At 29.2% G+C, this 21,836-nt stretch overlaps 6 protein-coding genes across 13 annotated transcripts; 4 read left to right on the forward strand and 2 right to left on the reverse strand.

Moving 5' to 3' along the window:
• The first annotated feature begins 48 nt into the window (after window positions 1-48).
• LOC124430650 (protein MANBAL) lies at window positions 49-1,105 on the forward strand. Its single transcript, XM_046977546.1, has 3 exons — window positions 49-305; window positions 473-644; window positions 753-1,105. The coding sequence occupies exons 2-3, from the start codon at window positions 474-476 to the stop codon at window positions 849-851; spliced, it is 270 nt and encodes an 89-aa protein (XP_046833502.1). The 5' UTR covers window positions 49-305; window position 473; the 3' UTR covers window positions 852-1,105.
• Window positions 1,106-1,402: 297 nt separating this feature from the next.
• LOC124430667 (integrator complex subunit 5) lies at window positions 1,403-5,677 on the forward strand. Of its 2 annotated transcripts, none has more exons than XM_046977584.1 (11): window positions 1,403-1,835; window positions 1,914-2,043; window positions 2,128-2,537; window positions 2,606-2,741; window positions 2,806-3,475; window positions 3,596-3,843; window positions 3,911-4,116; window positions 4,203-4,349; window positions 4,433-4,573; window positions 4,647-4,907; window positions 5,011-5,677. In XM_046977584.1, exons 1-11 carry the CDS (start codon window positions 1,614-1,616, stop codon window positions 5,230-5,232), a joined length of 2,793 nt encoding a protein of 930 aa, XP_046833540.1. In that variant the 5' UTR covers window positions 1,403-1,613; the 3' UTR covers window positions 5,233-5,677. The 2 variants fall into 2 exon arrangements, with proteins under 2 accessions (XP_046833540.1, XP_046833541.1); XM_046977585.1 differs by having other exon boundaries at window positions 1,681-1,816.
• Window positions 5,678-5,846: 169 nt separating this feature from the next.
• Window positions 5,847-9,182, reverse strand: LOC124430668 (protein transport protein Sec61 subunit alpha). Its single transcript, XM_046977586.1, has 8 exons — window positions 8,986-9,182; window positions 8,710-8,777; window positions 8,437-8,502; window positions 8,076-8,286; window positions 7,741-7,998; window positions 7,493-7,659; window positions 7,010-7,399; window positions 5,847-6,939 (listed from the first exon to the last, which is right to left on the reverse strand). Exons 1-8 carry the CDS (start codon window positions 8,990-8,992, stop codon window positions 6,676-6,678), a joined length of 1,431 nt encoding a protein of 476 aa, XP_046833542.1. The 5' UTR covers window positions 8,993-9,182; the 3' UTR covers window positions 5,847-6,675.
• Window positions 9,183-9,791: 609 nt separating this feature from the next.
• Window positions 9,792-12,560, forward strand: LOC124430669 (regucalcin-like). Of its 2 annotated transcripts, none has more exons than XM_046977587.1 (6): window positions 9,792-10,088; window positions 11,077-11,264; window positions 11,347-11,556; window positions 11,633-11,845; window positions 11,930-12,045; window positions 12,140-12,560. In XM_046977587.1, exons 1-6 carry the CDS (start codon window positions 10,024-10,026, stop codon window positions 12,368-12,370), a joined length of 1,023 nt encoding a protein of 340 aa, XP_046833543.1. In that variant the 5' UTR covers window positions 9,792-10,023; the 3' UTR covers window positions 12,371-12,560. The 2 variants fall into 2 exon arrangements, with proteins under 2 accessions (XP_046833543.1, XP_046833544.1); XM_046977588.1 differs by lacking the exon at window positions 9,792-10,088 and adding an exon at window positions 10,508-10,724.
• Window positions 12,561-13,173: 613 nt separating this feature from the next.
• LOC124430712 (exocyst complex component 6B) lies at window positions 13,174-17,635 on the forward strand. Of its 4 annotated transcripts, none has more exons than XM_046977676.1 (13): window positions 13,174-13,406; window positions 13,795-13,960; window positions 14,074-14,360; window positions 14,440-14,542; window positions 14,648-14,890; window positions 14,966-15,133; window positions 15,204-15,275; window positions 15,340-15,474; window positions 15,556-15,926; window positions 15,988-16,222; window positions 16,349-16,490; window positions 16,572-16,758; window positions 16,840-17,635. In XM_046977676.1, exons 1-13 carry the CDS (start codon window positions 13,339-13,341, stop codon window positions 16,961-16,963), a joined length of 2,301 nt encoding a protein of 766 aa, XP_046833632.1. In that variant the 5' UTR covers window positions 13,174-13,338; the 3' UTR covers window positions 16,964-17,635. The 4 variants fall into 4 exon arrangements, with proteins under 4 accessions (XP_046833632.1, XP_046833634.1, XP_046833633.1 ...); XM_046977675.1 differs by lacking the exon at window positions 13,174-13,406 and adding an exon at window positions 13,476-13,712; XM_046977678.1 differs by lacking the exons at window positions 13,174-13,406; window positions 15,204-15,275 and adding an exon at window positions 13,473-13,712.
• On the reverse strand, window positions 17,532-21,200 carry LOC124430714 (eukaryotic translation initiation factor 4B). Of its 3 annotated transcripts, none has more exons than XM_046977681.1 (12): window positions 21,062-21,200; window positions 20,717-20,845; window positions 20,152-20,336; window positions 19,944-20,054; window positions 19,635-19,866; window positions 19,321-19,539; window positions 18,958-19,189; window positions 18,833-18,878; window positions 18,607-18,721; window positions 18,399-18,501; window positions 18,157-18,232; window positions 17,532-18,034 (listed from the first exon to the last, which is right to left on the reverse strand). In XM_046977681.1, exons 1-12 carry the CDS (start codon window positions 21,069-21,071, stop codon window positions 17,966-17,968), a joined length of 1,527 nt encoding a protein of 508 aa, XP_046833637.1. In that variant the 5' UTR covers window positions 21,072-21,200; the 3' UTR covers window positions 17,532-17,965. The 3 variants fall into 3 exon arrangements, with proteins under 3 accessions (XP_046833637.1, XP_046833636.1, XP_046833635.1); XM_046977680.1 differs by having other exon boundaries at window positions 18,157-18,229; window positions 19,288-19,539; XM_046977679.1 differs by having other exon boundaries at window positions 19,288-19,539.
• Between the last annotated feature and the right edge of the window lie 636 nt (window positions 21,201-21,836).

A 21,836-nucleotide genomic window follows, 5' to 3' on the forward strand; every position in this document is an offset into this window, starting at 1 on the left:
GAATAAGAACGTATATTTTCTATACTTTATTATAACCTTATCGATTTGACAAATTACACGTTTAATGTTTACGTTTGTCTAATGTATTATTTTAACTGAACTAATATTTGAATAGTTGTCCTTTTAAATACAACCGATATGGTTGGTAATTCTGAAAATTTTGCTATACGAACGGAACTTTCTGCGTGCAATCGACTGTTGCTTAGGTTATTGATTTCCGTGTGTGGTATATGTTTAATAAAAATTCATATCTCCCTCACACAATATTTGATGATTTCCTAAATGGAATTAAAAACTTAGCAAAGGTATTGTGTTTCAAACTGTACATTATGTTTAAATATTTCCTGATTTCATACCATCAATGTAAAAGATTTTTATTATACAATAAAAAAAATATCTATTGGTAGTAATATTTTTGAATATATGATTTGTAATGCATAGTATCAGTGTATTCAATGCATGTATTTTTTAGTATGGCAGATGCTGATCCACAATTGAAACGTCTTTTACTTCCTGCCGAAGAAACACTTTTTGAACAATTATTAAGAATTGGACTTTATGTAGGAGCAATATTTCAAGTTGTATGTATATTAGCTATAGTTATATATCGAGCAGGTCCATCTGATGGGGGTGCCGCATTGAAGGTATAATCTTAAATTGTAAATGATAATTATTTTTATTTATCGCTTGCATAATTTACTTAGTTCAATATTTTTATATATTTATTATACATAATGATAATGATTATATAGGATGATCCAAGTGATGTTGAATGTTCAGAAAATAGTCCACAAGTTACTCCAAGAAAACCTCATCGGCCACGAAAGCAAGAAAAAAAAAAGAGACGTTAGAAAAATAGAAAAAGGATATTCTATTTGCTTTCCATATATGATTATGGAATTCAAGACATTTAAAACATGTTCTATATAAATAATTTGATATTTTTAAGAACTCTTTTTAGGACTTAATTATGTACTTGATAAATGATATTAATCTTTCACATAAGTATTTCAAAAATTATATAAATAATTTTAGATAGTCTAAGTTGATGATTTTTTCAGAAGCATAATTGTAATAAAAATTTAATAAAACATGGAGACTGATAGAGTATGAATGCGTTTGTTGTATAAGATTAATTTTATTATCCTCTGAATTTATGAAAACAACGGAAAAAAAAATTGGTTGGATTAGAATTTTTGAAATTTAGAAACTTTAGTCAAATCAAATTTTATATTCTTAACCTATTTTCATCAAATAATTATAAATGTATATAATTATCATATATTATTTCATGATTTTTATGATTCTTATGAAATTAAATGAATTTTCATTTAATAAAGTTTACAATTTGCATTATTTTAATATTCGAAATAATTTTGATTACTGTAGTATGTTTAGTTTTATACGTACATCCGTGCCAATGTGAACGTTCACGCATTACGAAAAAAAATGCAATTGCACATTATAAAAACGTGAATATGTTCACGTAAAGTTATCACGAAACGTAACTGATAATTTTAAAGATATTTAAAGAACTAATCAAAATTTACTCTCTCTGTCTCTCTCTCTCTCTCTTTCTCTTTCTTAAATATATATATATAATTATATTAGATATGTTACATTTAACGAATACATTATCACCACAAGATATATTAGCAGAGGTTAGAAAATTTATTTCATCGGCTGTCAGACCTTCTCATAATACAAATACTCTTGATGTAACTAGAACAGCGTTGTTTTTACTTAAAAATCTTCCCGCTGCTAGAGACGCTGTACTTGAGTATTTTTGTAATGTATTCTGTATTGCAGTTACAAAGTATGTACGGCAAATTGAGGTAAATAATAATAGTATACATATCATCGATTAGTATTGTTGATTAATTTATATAAAAATATTAATTTATATTTTACAGACAAATCAAAGCGTAGTTATATCTGAGGAAGGTATTATTGTAGAGATTTATACAGTATTAAGTAATTTCATTCATGGAAATCCAGAAGCATGGGCACCGATTATATCAGCATGGTCTTTAGAATTGCTTGGTAAATATAAGTTTAATTTTATTTAATTTATATTGATATAAAAATTTTTATCCTTCTGTCTAATGTAAATATTTTATTTAATAGGTAAATTATCATCAGAATATTCAAAACGAGGTAATTTACCAACTAATGCTGGAATCAATGATTTTTTGCAACAATGGATGTCTTGTCGTGCTACTCGTACATTGATTGACATCACAGCACAATGTCTTCAGTGTCTTATGCATTCGGATACAGAATCTTGTATCAAAGCATTACTGGATACTAGTGTATTACATAGTCCGCATTTTGACTGGGTCGTTGCTCATGTGGGAAGTTGTTTCCCAAATACAGTTATTACAAGAGTATTATCATGCGGATTAAAAGATTTCTGCGCCATGGGCTATGAGTATAACGTAAAGAATCCAAAGTTAAATTCCGTTGTTGGTATTCTAGGACACTTAGCTGGAAGTCACTTTCAGGACATTAGAACTGCTCTGTTGGATTTATTTAAGGTAAGATAATATGATAATAATTAATAAATTTCCTGATTTATTAATTTTTAACTGTTTTTTTCTTATAGTGGAGTTTGGATGAAAATGTAAATGTCGATGAAGATACGAGACAGCAAAAATTAGCTACTGTACCATTTCTGTTAAATTTAGCTTCCCTTTCTCCCACATTATTAAAAGCAATAACTAGCGATATTTCACAAATATGTAAGTAAAAATACTTAATAGATTGAGAAAGATGTAACAAGTAATATTACATTTTATATTTTAGTAAATCCTGATGTTATTCCAAGACTTGCTCTATATGCCTCAGATTGGTGTAAATATTTCAATAATCAACCGGAGGCACTGATTGACTTAGCTGTACACTTAGCGTTAGGTTGTGAACAAGGAGCATCTCAAATAATAAATATTCTGTTAGATACTAGTTTGAATACAAGCAATGTTGGATATCATAGTGTTAATGCAACTCAGAGTGTCAAGAATGTATGTCGTGAAATATTAGAGTTAATGCTACAAGAAATAAATTTAACTTTAAGGACACATAGTGTACAGTCTGCAAATATTTCTCTTTTAAATTCTATTAAACAAGAGTTACTTGTGATAATACCATTACTTCTAAATAGAGATCCATTAAGAGTTCAAACAGCAGTGAGGCTATTGTGCTTCATTGGTGGACAGAGTTCTAATATTTTAATATCTGCTGCATCATTTATGTTGGTAAAAGCACAAACAACATTTCATTTAGCTGCATTGATACATCTTATTTCTAACAATTCCATATTGTTTCCTGTAAACAAACCCGAAAGTGAAACTATGTTCGCCAATCATGGTTATTTTACACAAGTAGTAGAACAAGCACTTCGAGAAATTCATTATAAAAGTGTTACAGAGATACAAGAGTCAAGAAAATTGTTTGAAAACCTTACGATATTATTAAAGTAGGTATATAAAGTAAAGCTTTACGCAATATCTAGCACTGATGCATTATATAATATAAATTTATTTAAATTACCGAAGAATAATTTTAAATGCGAAACTTGTTTTGTTTTTTCTTTTAGGTGGGAGAAATCCAATAAAGTAATAGTATTTAGATCGAAAATAGTAACTAGAGCTATTAAATCGAATTTACTTCAAATTTCTTCATTATTAACGAAAACAGATAATTTTGATTTAGCAAACGATATAGCTATAATGCTAGATTTATTAAGTATGCCTGGGAAGGATTATTTTGTTCCAAATATTGAACTAACGCTAAAATTAGTGAAAGCGGTACTGCAGTATTTTTTTCTATGTATAGCAGAAGAAGGTAATTTATACATCGGTATGTTCAGTTATATTATAATGCCCATTAAAATATCGATACTGATTTACAGATATTATAAAGAAAGAGAAAGGCATAAAAATAGTTTGTCATCTATTAAAGGATTTAACTTGTTATTCTCAGTGCGCAAGGGTGTTAGCACTTAGAGATATTTTGGTACATTGTATTAATAATGATCCAGCCAAATATTTTGGTGCAAAAGAAAAATTTGAACCACAATTTGAAGAAATGTTACTTTTGCATCAAAATCATAGGCAGGTAATATTGTTACAAATTTATAATTGACAAATCAAACACATGTCATGTTATATTATATATTTTTAATATTGCTCTTATAACTCTAGGTTACAAGTACAATGCTAGCTCAAAGAAACTCTTCCGTATTCCATGCTGGTGTAATAGGACATGGTCCAAGAAGACCACCACCCGAGAACAATATTAATAAAGAGATTATTACTTTAAACAAAATGTTATTAATTGATGTGATAAAGGTAAGCTTTATATATGCATGCCATGTATAAAATATAAATTTTATACATCATTATATAATATTTATTTTATTTCATTCTTTCAGGCTTGCTGTAGCAATCAGGAATTAGAACAATATCCTGTTAATTTAGATGCGCTAACAATGGTTAGTTTATTATTAGTAGAATTAGTATCACCTGATGTTATGTATAATGGCTTGCCATGGCCTGATGAAGAATTTACAAAGGTAGGCACTTCTTAAAAAATATCTTGATTATCAAATCTCAAATATTAGTTAACAAAGCTTTCTATTATAACAGGTTACTGTGGAAAGAGATTTACAAATTCGTCGTACTTTTAAAGACGTACCTCTTTTATGGACTCTTTTGGAATTAACAGCTTGGTACAGACCCGCTTTAGCTTATTGTTCTGTCTTGTTAAGAGGTATAGCAGCCACAGTTATGGCTAACTGGAATATAGAAGAGGGAGTAGCACTTTTAAATGTTATGGCACTTGGACAATTGCTGCCACCTCCATTAGCAAGTATAAGAGATATTCTACCTGTTTTAGAACCTAATCAGGTATGTGTGTACACGAATTTATTTTATAAATAAATTACTTTGGATTTTCTTACCAACAGAATGCTATATGGAAAGTCTAAATATTATCTTGTTTTTATTACAGATAAATACTGTGATGAGAGAATGTGTATGGGCATACATGCGAGAGAATGTTCCATCGCCAGCATTATTTACTCGCAATGAAGGATCTAACGTAGCATGGAGAGATACCGATACTTCTATTCCAAACACACGTTTCATAGAAATACTTCGTTTGATTTTACTCGCAAATATTCACAATTTAGGTCCACTTTATTCTACATTGTTTTTTAATGAACATAAATAATAATGCAAAAATACTTTTATGTTTCATATGATCGAATATAAAGACGAATATAAATCTTTTCATATAAATATAGGGATATATAATATAATCGTGATGTAAATAATATAATATTCTCTTATTTTGTATACATTATGTTAGAGAATTAAAAAAGAAATGATTTTTAAAGAACATAATTAATAGAGAAAGAAAAGCTAATATAATGTGCCTTTGAAAGGAATTTAATACTTTTATACTATTCACAATACAATATAGGTATTCAATATACCAATTTCTACATTGAAATTGTATAACAGTAGGTATATTATTATCAATAACAACGCTATTACATACAAAGTAGAAAAGGACATTCACACTTTATAAAATAGAAATTAATTTTTTTGCAAATATTTTATATATATATATATATATATATATATATATATATATATATATACACATATATAACCAACACACGTTTATAAGTTTTAGGAGTCATATGTTGCATCATTGATACATCTCACATTCACTCTCTTTCTGATATTAATAAATTGTAATTGTTTTACGAGTAAATATAAATGAACTAAAGAAAGGTAGTTCTTCTTTCATAGGTAGGACAAAACAAGGAAGACGAAAAATAAGTTTTACTTTTTATAAAAGTACATTGTGCTAAATACATTGAAGAAATTAAATTGTGTGTTATGTCTTTAATGATACAGGAATGATGATACCTATGATGAACAAACAATGTTCAAGTTGATTGCTGTACGAATACCCTAGGTGGGTGCCTCGTCCGAACAAAATGATTACATATTGTATATATTCATAATTGCTTAAATTCATATAAACGTTACGAATTTAATCGTACTTGTCTTGAGTCTTTCATAAAGCTCTGGATTATACAGAGTTTAAAATATTAGTAAAAAATGTTGAGAATATTTAATTATTTTCTTACTATGTACATTGCTCGCGCACGTTTGTGAGAAACTTTTCATCTTAAATGAACCGCATAGAGCATCCGACAAAAAACTTTTCACATTTTTATTCGAGCATTTAAGAGTTATGTATGAATTCCTCTTCTACACATCGTCATTGCATTTGATTGCAATTGGCATGACTTACGCACTAAAGACATAGTGCAGAACGAACGGCTATTTTACTTACACATGCGACAAAAAAACGTATTTCTTTTGTAAAAAATAAACAAAAAAAAAGGAGATATATATATATATATAATTCTAACATACATAAGAGAATTTATGAAATAATTGCATAATATGACAAATCTATCAGGACAATGTATACACATATTGTATGATTTGATTCACACGATGAAGACTTCACTTTATGGCAAATCAGGTACATATTAGTACTGAGATTGCCAAACGTTCTTATTTTACAATAAATTATTATTTTCAGTTCTTCAAAATTAAAAAAGTTCACTTTGAAAGTCTATGTATATTAAGTTTAGAACAATAGAGTGCTCATGCCACCCATTTCACTTTGTTCCTTAACGAAGATTTCAAAGTACTGATATATAATAGTCACAGCAAGTAATATACCAGTGCCCGATCCAATTGCACCAAGAAAATCAGCCAGTACAGAGAGAGCTCCGATACATAGGCCACCAAACGCTGCAGCAGTTGGAATGTATCTATTTAATTCACGAATCATGGAATTGTCCCTATGTCCCCTCATAACCATTTGTTGTTCCTTTAATTGTTTCCATACCTAAATTGACAATAATACATATTATTGTATTCATTAGATACTTAATGTGATAAAAAGTATATTAACTCACATCTTTTGCAGAACTGCCGGAAACTTCTATCCAGGTTTTAGAGAAGAAAGCACATGAACCAAGCATGAATAAGATGTATAGAACAGCATGCACCGGATCTTGGACGATATGACCTACTGATTCTGGCGGCGAAAGATAATAACATAATCCGCCAACGGGATAAGACCTAGCAGGACCACCACCACCAACATCAGACCAAACTCCTAACAAATTGACAATTACGTTTCCTTGGAATTTAACAGCCAACATCTGAGAGATGACATACAAGTTCGATACTAATGCCGATTGAAGAATAATCGGTATATTACTGGTATAGAACAATTTGATAGGATAACTGCTATATTGACCTCGATACCTAGCAGATTTTATTGGTAAGTCAACACGGAAACCCTATAAATATAAATTGATCATATTAATTATATTCATTTATATTTTCATCTATGTAATTTTCAAAGGCATAACAAATGATATTTCACACATTACCTGGAAGTATATAACAATTGCAAATACCAAAATAGTAGCTAAAAGATTCATGAGATTAGGAAGGTTCTGTCTATAAAATGCTTCGCGAAGAGCTCGTACTTTATCTTGTCTTGTAGCCAAAAGATGAAACAAAGCAATAACAGCACCTTCAAATTCTGTTCCACGACCTGTTCATTTAACATAATTTATATAATATAACATATTAAATGGTATTACCCAAAACATGTATTATATTGAAATCAACATACCAGTATTGACAGTGGCAGGAGAAAATGCTTTCCATACTATAGTCTCGCAAATATTAGTGGCAATGAAGAGAGAAATACCACTTCCTAAACCATAACCTTTCTGAAGCAATTCATCAAGCAGTAGTACAATCAAGCCAGCAACAAATAATTGAATGATAATCAAAAGACAAACACCAGCTCCAATTTCAGTTGGATCTCCGTACATTCCAGTCATTACATAAACAATGGCCTGTCCAACAGTGATAACCATACCAAACACTGTATAGAGAATAAACGGAAGATTATTTAACCAGTGAAAATATTGTAAGATATACGCAGCAATCTTCTCTAATTACATTTTTGTGCCCCGTTAAACAGCGCTCTATCTTTCGGCGTATCACCAACTTCAATAATCTTTGCTCCATGCAAAAGCTGCATGATAAGACCAGAAGTAACAATAGGAGAAATTCCTAATTCCATTAGTGTACCCCTATTTGATGCAAGAATGACACGAATCCAATAGAAAGGATCTGCACTGTCCGAAGACATAATACCGAAGAGTGGAATCTAAAGAAATAATATATATTACATATTCTTGAATATTATCTCGTGCAAAATATATTATCAACTTACATAAGGTATAGGTGATAATAATAAACAATATATACATATATATATATATATATATGTGTGTATGTATATGTATGTATACTTTACCTGACAGCATACTAAAAAAATAAACAATGTTATCGCTGTCCATAATACTTTCTCTCTGAATTGAATCTGTAAAGAGATAGAAATATAAAAGATGTGTAAAAAAGAAAAAGAAAAATGATATAAAAAATGATGCCACATGCAAGTAGGTTAAAGGTTATTTTCTTCCAATTATTGTAATATCCAATGGAGATTTAATTTTCACAATTTAGAAAATACAATGTGTGCAATTAGCAAATATAAATCAAAGATATAAATAGATCCACGAAAACTTACCTTTCTCTGTGGTTTCGCTATTTCTGGTAGTATACTGCAAAATGGTTTTATTACCTCCAAAAATTTGACTGAAAAATTATAATTAGACGAGTAAGAAAAAGAAAAAGAAAATTTCGGTGATGAAAGTCAACGAATATAAAAAAATTTCCTTGTGGTAACAATATGTTGTTATAGTATAAACGATTCCGGGAGGTTACCAATACGGGAAATAGCGGTAATATAATTTAAGAAAAAACTATATCATTGTAATTTATATTAATTAAATTATATACTTACATCCCATTTTAATAACGTAACGTTATTTGTCTTTAATATTACTGTTCAGCAGTGCAACTAAACGATGCTCTTAATAGGACTCTAAGAACAACACCGTTAAACACTTGTACATGAAACAATAAAACGCGAGTAAAGGTGGCCGCGTAGGCTTAAACTGGCAAACGGTTGCGAATCGTGGCTCTCTTCGACGACACGTATCAATATGCCGCTGTCACGTGACTTGATGATGTTGGCCGCGAGAGAAGAGTGTTTCCCTAACAAACGACAGATGGCGCCACGATATCCTTCGCGCATGCGTATCGAATCATAATTGTATGCGCATGATAAACAATATTATTTAATCTTATTCAAATTTATCTTTTTTAATACTTTAATATTGTACAGCTATATAATAAGTACTTAAGACAATATTTGCTTTAATCGTTTTATATTTTCTCAACATTCTTACAAATATGTTATATAATTTTACTCTTTGCGTTTTTTTTTGCGTTGTAAAAATATTTTTTTAATTTGGGATAGATGGATTCTATATATATATTTTTTTATTTTTTACAACAAATTGAGCAAATTTACGTATAGATAATAGATATAGAAAAGTCGTGTTATTTTCTACGAAAGAAAAAAATAACGAAAAGAATACATTATATTTTCAACAATCATTTATTATTTGTTTCCAAGAGATAACAACAAAGTGTGGTTCATAAAAAATGTATTTACTTGCTAATTTTTTTAATTGCTCGCATATCAATTGTAAAATATAAATGGAGTTACACTACTCCTTTAACGATAAGTTTCATTTATATTCAGCACGTCTTGAGTAAATACCACAATATTGATTTTATGTGCTATCATGCTTATCAATTTCTGTCAGCATACCGAAGTGAACGTAAAAATCTATATAAGGATAAAGAATAAGTTTGACTAAGCATTCTTTCTTTGTCGGTACTTTCAATTTTTCAACATCGAATCAAATCCACCGAGAAGTTCGTACATCCCGTTCACTTTCTTCGACTACATCGAAAATATTAAATTTTCGTTATGTTCGGTATTTTTCGTTTCTTTTTATACATCACATCGTATTTTACTGCTTTGACAAATGCTAGGTAAGTAAAAGGATTTAAATTACGTTTGAGGAGTAAGAAGAGTAAAAAAAATAGAACGATAAAAAATCAGAGTGCACTTGGCTTAAGATCTAATCGTGTTCTCTAAGCACATTGGAATTCATACTTTCTAATTTATTTTACGTGTATCGTGTCAATATGTACGTATTCGATATACTCGATATAAGTGACTACATTATTTTTTCTTTTTTAATAATTTTTAAACATGAATACAAACATTTAATAACGTTTAAAAAAATAAAAACAATTTTTGATAACGAGCGAGACATTTATAAATACGAGAAGATATACGTGGTTTTATTATCATAGAACTTATTATCATATTCCATATATCGTGCTTCAATTAGAATTTTGAAAGAATAAATAAAAGTTATTCGAAGATATTCGGAGAGTAAGAATGATCAGTTCGAAAGAGGACTTTGTCTGAGATACTACGGACGTTCTTTATCCATCCATACGTTTATAATTATACCAAGTGTTCATAAATTTTAACAACAGTTCATTGTTTTTTAATTATTTTCGTTGTCTCTTCTATTTTTTAACAATTAATGATTGTTATTAATTAAAAATATTTTTGTACGTTTGAAAATTGATCAGCGGGTTTTTTGAAATGGCCACGTAAATATGTTTTACATAATCTATAGATATATAAAGCATTCGTAGAACTTGTCTAATAATACATCAAGTATTTCCTTAATAGCTTTATAATTTTATTTAATCGATCAAATGATGTTCTATCATTCTTTTTTCGTCTCTCTCTCTCTCTCTTATACGATAACCTAATACGTAATTTGCCCTTGATATGTCATTGAGACAATAAATCAACGCAATCATTGATTTTACTTCTTATCAATCCCATACGAATACAATTAATGTAATAATAAAAATATGATTAATTATTTTCTCGAATATTTTTATAACAATTTAATATTTGAATAATTAGGATAATTGATGTCTTATTTTTCTACAGAGTAAGTGTAACTGAAATTAATGAAAATACACCTGGAATTACGATTAATGCAGTGACAGAACCATTTGGACTTACCGAGGGACCGCATTGGGATCATGAATCTCAGAAATTATACTATGTGGATATCATTAATCAAAATTTATGCAGATTAGATCCTGTATCCGGCTCTGTTACATGTACATATATAGGTAATAGATATTAATCAATTAAATCAAAATGAGATGTAATGCATCTTTGATTAATCTTATAAATTATTTGTTTTATTTACAGAAAATGGTCCAGTTGGAGTAGCTGTACCTGTGGAAGATGAGCCTAATAAATTCGTAGCAGGTTCTGGCACCGATTTTGTTCTTGTTACATGGGATTCTGGGCATAATGTAACCAAAGCTTCTACTACGGTATTAACTATGGTTGATAAAAATAAAAAAGGCACAAGATGGAATGACGGCAAAGTTGACTCCTCTGGACGATTCTGGGGTGGTCAGTATTAAAATATCAGATACCGTTATCGTGTAATTTAGTCAATGGCATTAATATGGATTAATGTTTCTGACAGGTACCATGGGTCCAGAAATAAATGGAGATGTAGTTCCTAATCAAGGAACTCTTTATCGCATAGGAAAAGATTTTGATTCACGCGTTGAAATATCTCCTGTTTCTATAAGCAATGGATTAGCATGGAACAAAGAAGATGATACATTCTACTATATTGATTCACCTACTCGTCAAATAGCTGCATACGATTATAACCCTCTCTCTGGAACTATATGTAACCAATTTAATATTTAAACATTTATATTTAATACAAAATAATCGTGTACTTTTTTACATCAATCTCTTTTTTCTTTTCCAGCTAATAAAAGAATTGTGTTTGATTTGGAGAAAAACAACATTGCTACTGGCGTTCCTGATGGCATGACTATAGACACTGATGGCAATCTTTGGATAGCTGTTTTTAATGGATCTGTTGTAAGTAGCGTATACAAATGAATTACAATGGTTAGAACATTTGAATGTTTTGATTCAATTATAATTAATATTATTTTAAATATATTTCATTTAGGTGCTTAATGTAAATCCAAAGACTGGACAATTAATACGTACAATTAGACTTCCAGCAGAAAGAGTAACCAGTGTAGCATTTGGGGGACCAAACTTACAAATTTTATACATAACCACATCAAGTTATGGACTATCAGATGCAGAAAAGAAAAAGCAACCTAAGGCTGGTTCTATATTTGAAGTAAAAGGTTTAGGAGTTAATGGATTATTGGCCAATTCATTTCAATTGTAAATTACGCATTAATATACGCGTCAATTTAAAAGTATCTCTTATGAAATAATACCGCAAATATATAGAGACAAATGTAAGCAACAAATGTATATCAAATTATTAAAATAACTTTTAATCAACATATTGTATTTCAGCGTGTATTTGTGAAAGTTTTATGTAATCTCAGAAATATAATCGATTTTAACATTTATTTGAGGTGTTTTCCTTTTTTTTAACCCATCTACATTTCACAATATTACATGTTAAGAAATAATTAATTATTCTAAAATATTCTTTTATGCATAAAAGCATTGTAAAGACAAAATAAAGAAGTAAATATTAATTTTTAATGAAATTATAACTTTCGATAATGCAATTTAAATGCAATTATGTTTTGTGAAAAAGCCAATATGAATTTTGTTATTGTTGATTATTAATTAATAAAAAACATAATTCTTCCACATTATAATATTTTCTTCTAATAATGATAATCTAATCATATATAAAGTTTAGAAAAATTCATCACCTTTCATTATGCTCTTTTTGAATATAATATTATTCATATAATCAATCATACTTTGCAATAACTTATGACAAGATTTAGAATTTTGATTGTCATGGAAAGATGCTCAGGAATGTATTACTACAAAAATTTAAAGGGGTTGCATCTTCATGATTCAAGAGCGTAACTATAAAAAGGGTCCAAATAGGGTACCAAAATAAACAAAAATTAGTTCAACCTTTTCTTTGCTAGAGGGCGACCTGTATCGGATGTTCAGAATTGTATATACGAGATTCCGAATTTGACAAATCGTATGTTTAATTATTTATTTCTGTCTATGCTGACAGATCGTGTTACTAAAAACATCGGTTGAAAATAATTCGTAGGTTAGGATGACGATTTATTCTAATTTGATAATAATCATTTTCTTTTGATAAATTAAGTGTTAATCTTAAAACATCAATATCGAAAAGGAATTTAATAGAAAATGCAACGTTACGACGCTCTCATACAAGAAATAGAAGCTATCGACGATTATTTAGGACCTACTTTTCGGTATGTTATTATTTTATTTAGGATCACGCCATATCGTTGCATTTCTCTATCGAAAAAACGCGCCTACGAAAACCACCCCCTTTACGCAGATGCTAGATCGAACGGTGCATATGCGCAATGAAGGGATGAAAACAAGACCGCAAGTTAAGGGATGAAAATAAAATGAGATAAGATCAAATTAAATAATATGTCAAGATTATCGGTCGCTCAAATTCAAAATATTCTTTCGAGCGTTGCACCTAAACATGAACATTTTTTATACGAAATAGAGACATCAAACAATAATAGTATAAGCCTTATTATCAGGTACTACTGTTGCTGTTTGAAGTAATCATATTATTTTGTTGAAGTAATCATATTATTTATTTTTAATAATGCTTTTTTACAGGGCAATTTATGATGGCAATGAACATGAAAAATTTCTGGAGAAGCTCGATGAGCGCATCAAAGCTCATGACAAAGATATCGAAAGAATGTGTAATCATCATTATCAAGGATTCATCGATTCCATTCGTGAACTTTTACAAGTTCGCTCCCAAGCACAACAACTTAATGTTAGTCAATGAATGTTTTTATATTTGCTTTAACTTTGTATCGAGGTGGTATTTTTTTTTTATTTTTTTTATACAAACTGCAAAGCTCGATTAAAATATCATTAACCTTACAGGCAGAAATATTAGAACTTGACAAATGTATAACTGCCACTTCTAGTAAGGTAATTGAAAAAGGAGAAGAACTTGTACGGGCACGTAAAGTAGAAAGTAATATGGCAGCTGCTGTAAACAGTCTCACTATGTGCCTTCCTGTTTTGGCAGCTTATGCAAAACTACAAAAGCAATTGAAAGATAAACGTTATTACCCAGCTTTGAAAACTCTTGAGCAACTGGAACATCATGACCTTCCAAAAGTTACAAATTATAGATTTTCTTCCCAAATAACTCAACAAATTCCACAGTATGTAGTATTATAAAAGGTACATTACATAATTATAATTTTAATATTAATGTTATAATTCTTCATTATAATTTTATAGATTGCGTGAAAACATAAAAGATGCTTCCATGTCAGATCTGCGAGATTTTTTAGAGAATATAAGAAAACATTCGCCAAAAATTGGAGAGGTTGCTATGCGCCATGTAAGGAAAATTTTACATTTATTAATATTATAAGAAGGCTAATTTTAATCATATATTTAAATAATAAAATAACATAATAAATACTGTCTTATGTTCATTCGTTAGACTGCTGAACAATTGGTTATTGAAGCTGAGATTATTGGACGGAAAAAGAAAAAATCGCATACGTATACAGAATCTGGCGACGGAGAAGAAGAATTAAGCGCGCAAGACTTAATGGATTTTAGCCCGGTATATCGTTGTATGCATATTTACACTGTTCTCCGTGAAGGTGAAACGTTTAAGACTTATTATAGAAACCAAAGAAAGCAACAGGCTAGGCTTGTTTTACAAGCTCCCATTAATATGGTGGGTACAGGATTTGTATCAATTAAATTCGTTATTCTAATACATAATTTTAAATATTCTCTTATCTTTATTTAGCATGAAAGTTTAATCGGATATCAGGCTTACCTACATAGTATCGTTGGCTTTTTTGTGGTGGAAGATCATATTTTAAATACAAGTAATGGATTAGCTACTCATTCTTATTTAGAAGAATTGTGGACTATGGCTTTACCTAAAATAATCAATTCACTTAGAACACATTCAGTAAGTTTCGCATTAAATCGAAGATATTAGTTAAAAGAATTAATCAATCGTTAATTGTTAATTCTTTTAGGCATATTGTACAGATGCGACGTTGATATTAAAGATAAAAAACTTGATAATGCTTTTTAATACAACATTAAGTGTAAGTAAAGTTTTTAATATGTGTCTATTATAAATATTATCATATATTCTGTTTTAACAATTAGAATTATGGATATCCCGTTGGACAACTTTGGGATTTACTACAAGAAATTCGTGTACATTACAACGAAGTTCTTATGCAACATTGGGTTCAAGTTTTTCGAGATATTTTAGATGAGGATAGTTTTTTACCATTACAGGTATGATATATATCGATCGTGTCGAGAAAAACGCATTATGTGCTTTAGATCATATATCAGAGATCAGTTAATTAATTACAGGTCACATCACAAGCAGAATACGAAAGCATTCTTAGTTCTTTTCCATATCATGATGAAGAATTACAAAAGGCCAAGTTTCCTAAAAAATTTCCATTTTCAGCCATGGTACCAAAAGTCTATCAACAAGTTAAAGAATTTATTTATGCTTGCTTGAAATATTCGGAAGATTTAAATTTTACGCAAGCCGAAATAGATGAAATGATTTGTAAATCAACGAATTTGCTTTTGACAAGAACATTTAGTGGATGTTTGTCGTCATTATTTCGAAAACCATCTTTAGCTCTATTACAAGTAGTTCAAATTATAATAAACATGGGTTATTTGGAAAAGTCTACAAAATACTTGGAAGAATTTGTTACTAATATTACTGGGTAAGAATATTATTAATAACATTTAATAAAGTTATGAAATAATTAATTTAATAATATACAGAACACAACACGAAGGACAATTAAGTTGTGTGGGAGACAAATCTGCTATGTTTAGAGTGGCAAGGGAAGACGCGGAAACGCAGATTTGTGAAAAACTTGAAAAGAAGTTGGACGAATTTTTGGAATTAGAAAATTATGACTGGAATTTGTCTGAACCTCAAGGCCATGCTTCTGGATTCATTACAGATCTCATAGCATTTTTACAAAGTACATTTACATGTTTCACTAATTTACCAGTATGTATAAAAAATATATATGTGTGTGCGTGTATATATATATATATATATATATATATATATATATATATACACAAATCCATGTACAATTTTATCATATAATAAATTTATCTTTTGAATTTTTAGGATGAAGTTGCACAAGTTGCATGTAAATCAGCTTGCGATCATATAGCAAAAGCTATATTAGATATATTAATTAGTGAAGATGTAAAGCAAATATCAATGGGTGCACTTCAACAAGTCAATTTGGATACTATACAATGCGAACGTATGTGTACCTTGTATTTACAGATTATATTTATTTTGTAATATGAGCAATTATGCAACAGTATATGATTACATTTTACAGAGTTTGCTGCTTCAGAACCTATTGTCGGTTTACCGGAAGGTACATTATTGCAATATTTCAGTCAATTAAGACAATTGCTAGATTTATTTATGGGTTGGGATTGGCCAACCTATTTTCATGACTATGGTCATGATTCGAGCAAATATAACTTAGTAACTCCAAATATGGCTGTGATCTTATTAGAGAAGTATGTAACAAAGTGTTTTATTTTTTATTATACATGCGCAGAATATTTTATTAAATCTTTATGAGACGTACTTTTTTACAGATTGAAAGAATCTGATAAAAAAACAGTATTTTCTGTACTGAAGAAAAGTGAGAGAGATAAGAAAAAATTGTTAGAAACTGTTTTAAAGCAATTGCGTCAATTGGCACAGACTACTCAACAATAATAACCCACTAAAATTGATATAATATATCAAGTGAATTATAAATATAGATTATACTTTTGTATATAATATATATATATATATATATATATATATATATAAATATATATACATATATACATATATATATATATATATATATATATATATATATATATGTATGTATGTATATATAGATATATATATATAGATAGACGTACAAAACTTTTTGCACAGTTTTGTATACATGAACGTACAAAATTGTGCAATACCGTTAATTTTAATATAATATTTACTAATTTATTGTATTAAAAAATTATAGAGAATTTTAGTTTAATTTATACCAAGTAGACAGGTAGAACGATAAATTTGAATTATGTAATAAAATTTCAAAATATAAATTTCGTATATACGCGAACGTAAATGTTATTTTCTCCAATGTGCAATTCCTAGTTATGTAGTTTAAACTATTCGACGCATATAGCATAGCACACAATTAATACAATTAATAAAGGTTCACCTTTTATTTTCTTTTTTTCTTACTAATAATATTAAAGTAATGTGCTATCGTAAAAAATACTACACAACAGTATCTGACGTAACTGTATCGGTATTCATATATTATATTGTAAATAAGATACAATGTACAACAACTCTACAACGAATAAAATCCCAATTCCTATCTTGTGAATGTAATATTTATAGAATTACATATTTAAGATATTGAAATAATAATTCCTTTTAATATAGCAGTACGAAAACTTTTCCACATTGATCTAATGAGACAGAGCACTCGTATTAAATATAAATCAAATACACAAATAGAGATTGATAATTGTATTCGGAATAATAAAATAGATTAAATATATATAAATCAACAATAATTCCTGTAAAATAGTACCAAGAGCATATGACTTGCTTATGAATCAATTGGATACGTACTTTTAATTGTAAATCAAACATTAGTAATGTGTGTATATAGACCAATTATAATGCACATGGCATAGTAAACTTATGATCGTACAACTAATCTTCAATATTGTCAGGATCCGCGTCATCAGGTAACATGGAATACTTGTTGGAAACGACAAAATTCTGAAATGTAATTTTCATTGATCATTTACATCTCTATTAAAGTTACAAAAAAAAACAAAAAAAAAAAAAAAAAAAAAAAAAAAAAAAAAAGAGAGAAAAGAAAAGACAAAATGTTTACTCACTGGAGTTTTTTCATCTTTTGCTTTAGGCATTCTATCAAGCTCATCCTTTTCCTTATCTCTTTCCTTTCGTTCCCTGCTATAGTTTATTATTATAATAATTATATAATTAATTTCTTTATACGAATTAATTACAGTTAATCTCAATGAAGCATATTATACAAAAACTATATGCAAATATGTTCTTTCAGGATCAACAGGTATATAAAATAATAAGCCTAATTATATATCTAATATGTGATTACCTATCTAATCCACGATTGTCGCTTTTCTGGGATGTTTTTGTTGGCGGTGGCCCACTGCGGGGATTGGATCCTTTCGAATCTCCTTTCGAATCTCCATGTTGATCTAAACAGTGTATTTATTTATAGCCGGTGTATCTCTCTTTAGATCTGTTTTTTTTTTTTTTGAAATATATATACGAAGTTCTTTTATGTAGAAAAATAAAAGTACCAGAACGTGCTGATGTTGAATGACTATGCGACGCCGATTTGTCGGTCCATCTTTTTTCACCCTCTGACCTCCAAGTTTCACGACTCTTATCCTTTTCTTTATCATCGCGATCTTCCTAAAAAAAAAAAAAAAAAAAATGCAACGTGAAAAATAAAAGAATTATTGATATGTATTTGTTTTTTTATATTTAAACATTTCATTTTGATAATTAATTTACAAAACTCACTCCATTGCGACGTCCCCATGTACTTTCTTTACGTTTTTCATTTTCTCTGAAAAATTCGGAAGATTAAAATTATATCAAAAGATTAAGAAGATCGGTAATTATATAAAGTAATATTTTCCACATACGCTTCTTCTTTTGATCTTGATTCTGCATATGATTTTGCAAGACGTTCTTCGATTTCTCTCTCTCTGGCAGTAGTATCCACAGGTTTGGCTGCACCAAAAATATTTGCCGCGGGTACCGATGTAGAAGAAGCTGGAGCTACGGATTCCGATTTTTCATCTTTAACATTTAATGGTTCGATAGGCTTGGTGCGAGGTTGCAGTTGTAACTTTGGTCTGGTCCTTGGTTCAGCAGCTAAAATTTAACGTAAATGTAAGAAAAAAAAAAAAAAAAAAAAAAAAAAAAAATTATATTAAAATTTTTTTCAATATAATTTATAATATGATCATTACGTTTCATTTCTGAATTTCCTTTTCCATCCTTACGTCCATCACGTTCCCAATCTCCATAATCGCGACGTGGACCAAAACTGCTACCTCTGTCTCTATCTCTATCACCATCTCTATCTCTACTACCACCTCTATCGCCATATCGTGTCCATTCTTTATCCCTATCATCATCCCTAAAACCTCTGTCTTTGAATGCTGATCTTCCTCTGTCATCTTCGCTTCTATTACGCCATGCACCAGGTTTATCATCAGTAGCTATATAAAATATAACAGCAGAGAAAATTGTTTACATATTTCCTTTGTCATCATAGTAGAATAATATATATTGAGAAATTATGTTATATACATACCTTCCCTATCTCTATCTCTCTCCCTATCTCTGTCCCTATTATCGTAACGACTACGATAGGAGTCACCATCGGAATTTGGAGGTTCGTCCCTAGGCCTACTTCTCCAATCTCCAGAAGTGCGCTCCGGATCATCATAATTGTCTCTGCGATTATCTCTTCCCATACGTCCACCACGTCGTTCATCGTTACTGCTATTTGAAACCTCGATACGGATACGTCTAGTTTTCATTGTCTAAACATACAACGTTATGTGTTCATTTTGGTATTAAAAGTAATCATTCAATCGAAGCAATCAATTCATTGTCTTACAGTATTTGTCATACAAAGAGCGTCAATCAAACTTTGTCGATCTTCGAATTCTACATATCCGTATCCTCTAAGTTGTTTATTTGGATCTTTTGGTAAGCGTACACTAGTAACCTATAATGTACAAAAATCAAAAAATTAATATATATTCATGTAAAAGTAAATGTAAAAGCAGAAAAATTGATAGTTTGTTACAACAAAGTAAACCAACCTTCATCTCAGCAAAAAATTCAATAAGATCATCTTCATCTACTTCATAAGGTAAACTAGTAACATATGCTACAAAAGGAGGATTTGTAGGAATATTTTCTTCATCAATACGTGGACCTCTTGCCGCTCTGGGCGCAGTAGGTAGAACAACTGGTTCTTTGTTACTCCTTGAAGTATATCCTCCTTCTGTAAGATAAGAAATATAAACAAACATTTTTCATTATATCTTAATAAATTAAATTGAAATTAATTATTACACTCTTCTATTATTATCAAATTAAGCTTAATACTGAGTTAATCATAAATTCTTTTATCTTTACTAGATAAATGAGTCATACAAAATTATCTAGTCAATATATATTAAGGATTTAACACATATCTTGTAATGATATTCATTATTTTATCTAGTATCTCGCTATTATTTGTATTATATACTTTTTCAAATAAATTTTATTGATGATTGAAAAGTTTATAAAAAATTAAATATCTTTTATATAATAGAACAAATTATATTTTATGTAGAATATAAAATAATGATCTATTATAAATTTATAATATTCACATACCATGTTCATCTTCAACATCATCAGCCCAGCTCGTTGATTTTAAAGGTATGGTAGGAGTTCCACCGCCATCAGCCAAGAATGACATCAAATCAACGGTTTTACAATTTTTCTTCTTTTTTCCTTTTTTACCTAGATAAATGGATGATGTATTAATTTTAAATATATAAAACATAATGTTAACAAAGTATGGTACAATATTGAAAGCATGGTGCATGGTTTATGTAAAGTTTGGTTATGTTCATGGAAAAATCAGGCTAACGTTATATAGAATATTTCTTACAAGCTGATTTATATAAAATAAAATGAAAAATTATATAAATAAAATTTTCGAACAAATATATTTACCTGAAGACATGATAGTGGTGAAGATTAACAGAAATACAAACGGCTCGCTATCTCGCCAGCCCACACGGTTAACTTCAGAATCCGTAAGGCATGAAATATGCTTTGAGAAAGGATACCACGAAAAATATCGATACCAGCAATTTTGTACTTTTCACTAAAATAGCCGGAACTGATCGAAACTTTCGTGAATTTAAGCCAATAGCTGTTTTTGCTTTTCAGTTTGTACTAGGACATTTGACCAATGACAAAATATAAATTCTTGTTACTAATTATTATAAAGAAACTAGACTTGGAAATAGACAAAAAAAGAATCTTTCTGATTATTTGCAAATTTTCATCGTGATTATGAATCACCACCAGCTTGAACAATCCGATTGCCTGAATAAAAGGAATCTGCATTTTGATTGGATGGTGAGTAAATTAACACGAACGGCGCGATCCAATTTCAATATAGCAAAAGAAATAGGTACATGCATTAAAAGTATTTAAATATAATACTAAAATTTTGAAAGATAATTATAGATTTTCATATTAACAGATGTTCGTATATACGCAATGAAATGGGCACAAAGTTTGTAATATTTGTACATCATAAGTGATGAAAATATTTATATTTCAAATTTTTTGTTGTAACTCATAATCTTTTGAAAGTCTTCATTGATGATTTTATTGACTCGTTAAATATTACGAAACACTTTGTATATATATAATCGATAAGTAAGTTTATTTTTTTTCGTTAATATCCTAGGGAAAAATGTGTGTAATCGATGACGTA

This window comes from Vespa crabro, chromosome 19 (genome assembly GCF_910589235.1).
Source record: "Vespa crabro chromosome 19, iyVesCrab1.2, whole genome shotgun sequence".
Taxonomy (NCBI): domain Eukaryota; kingdom Metazoa; phylum Arthropoda; class Insecta; order Hymenoptera; family Vespidae; genus Vespa; species Vespa crabro.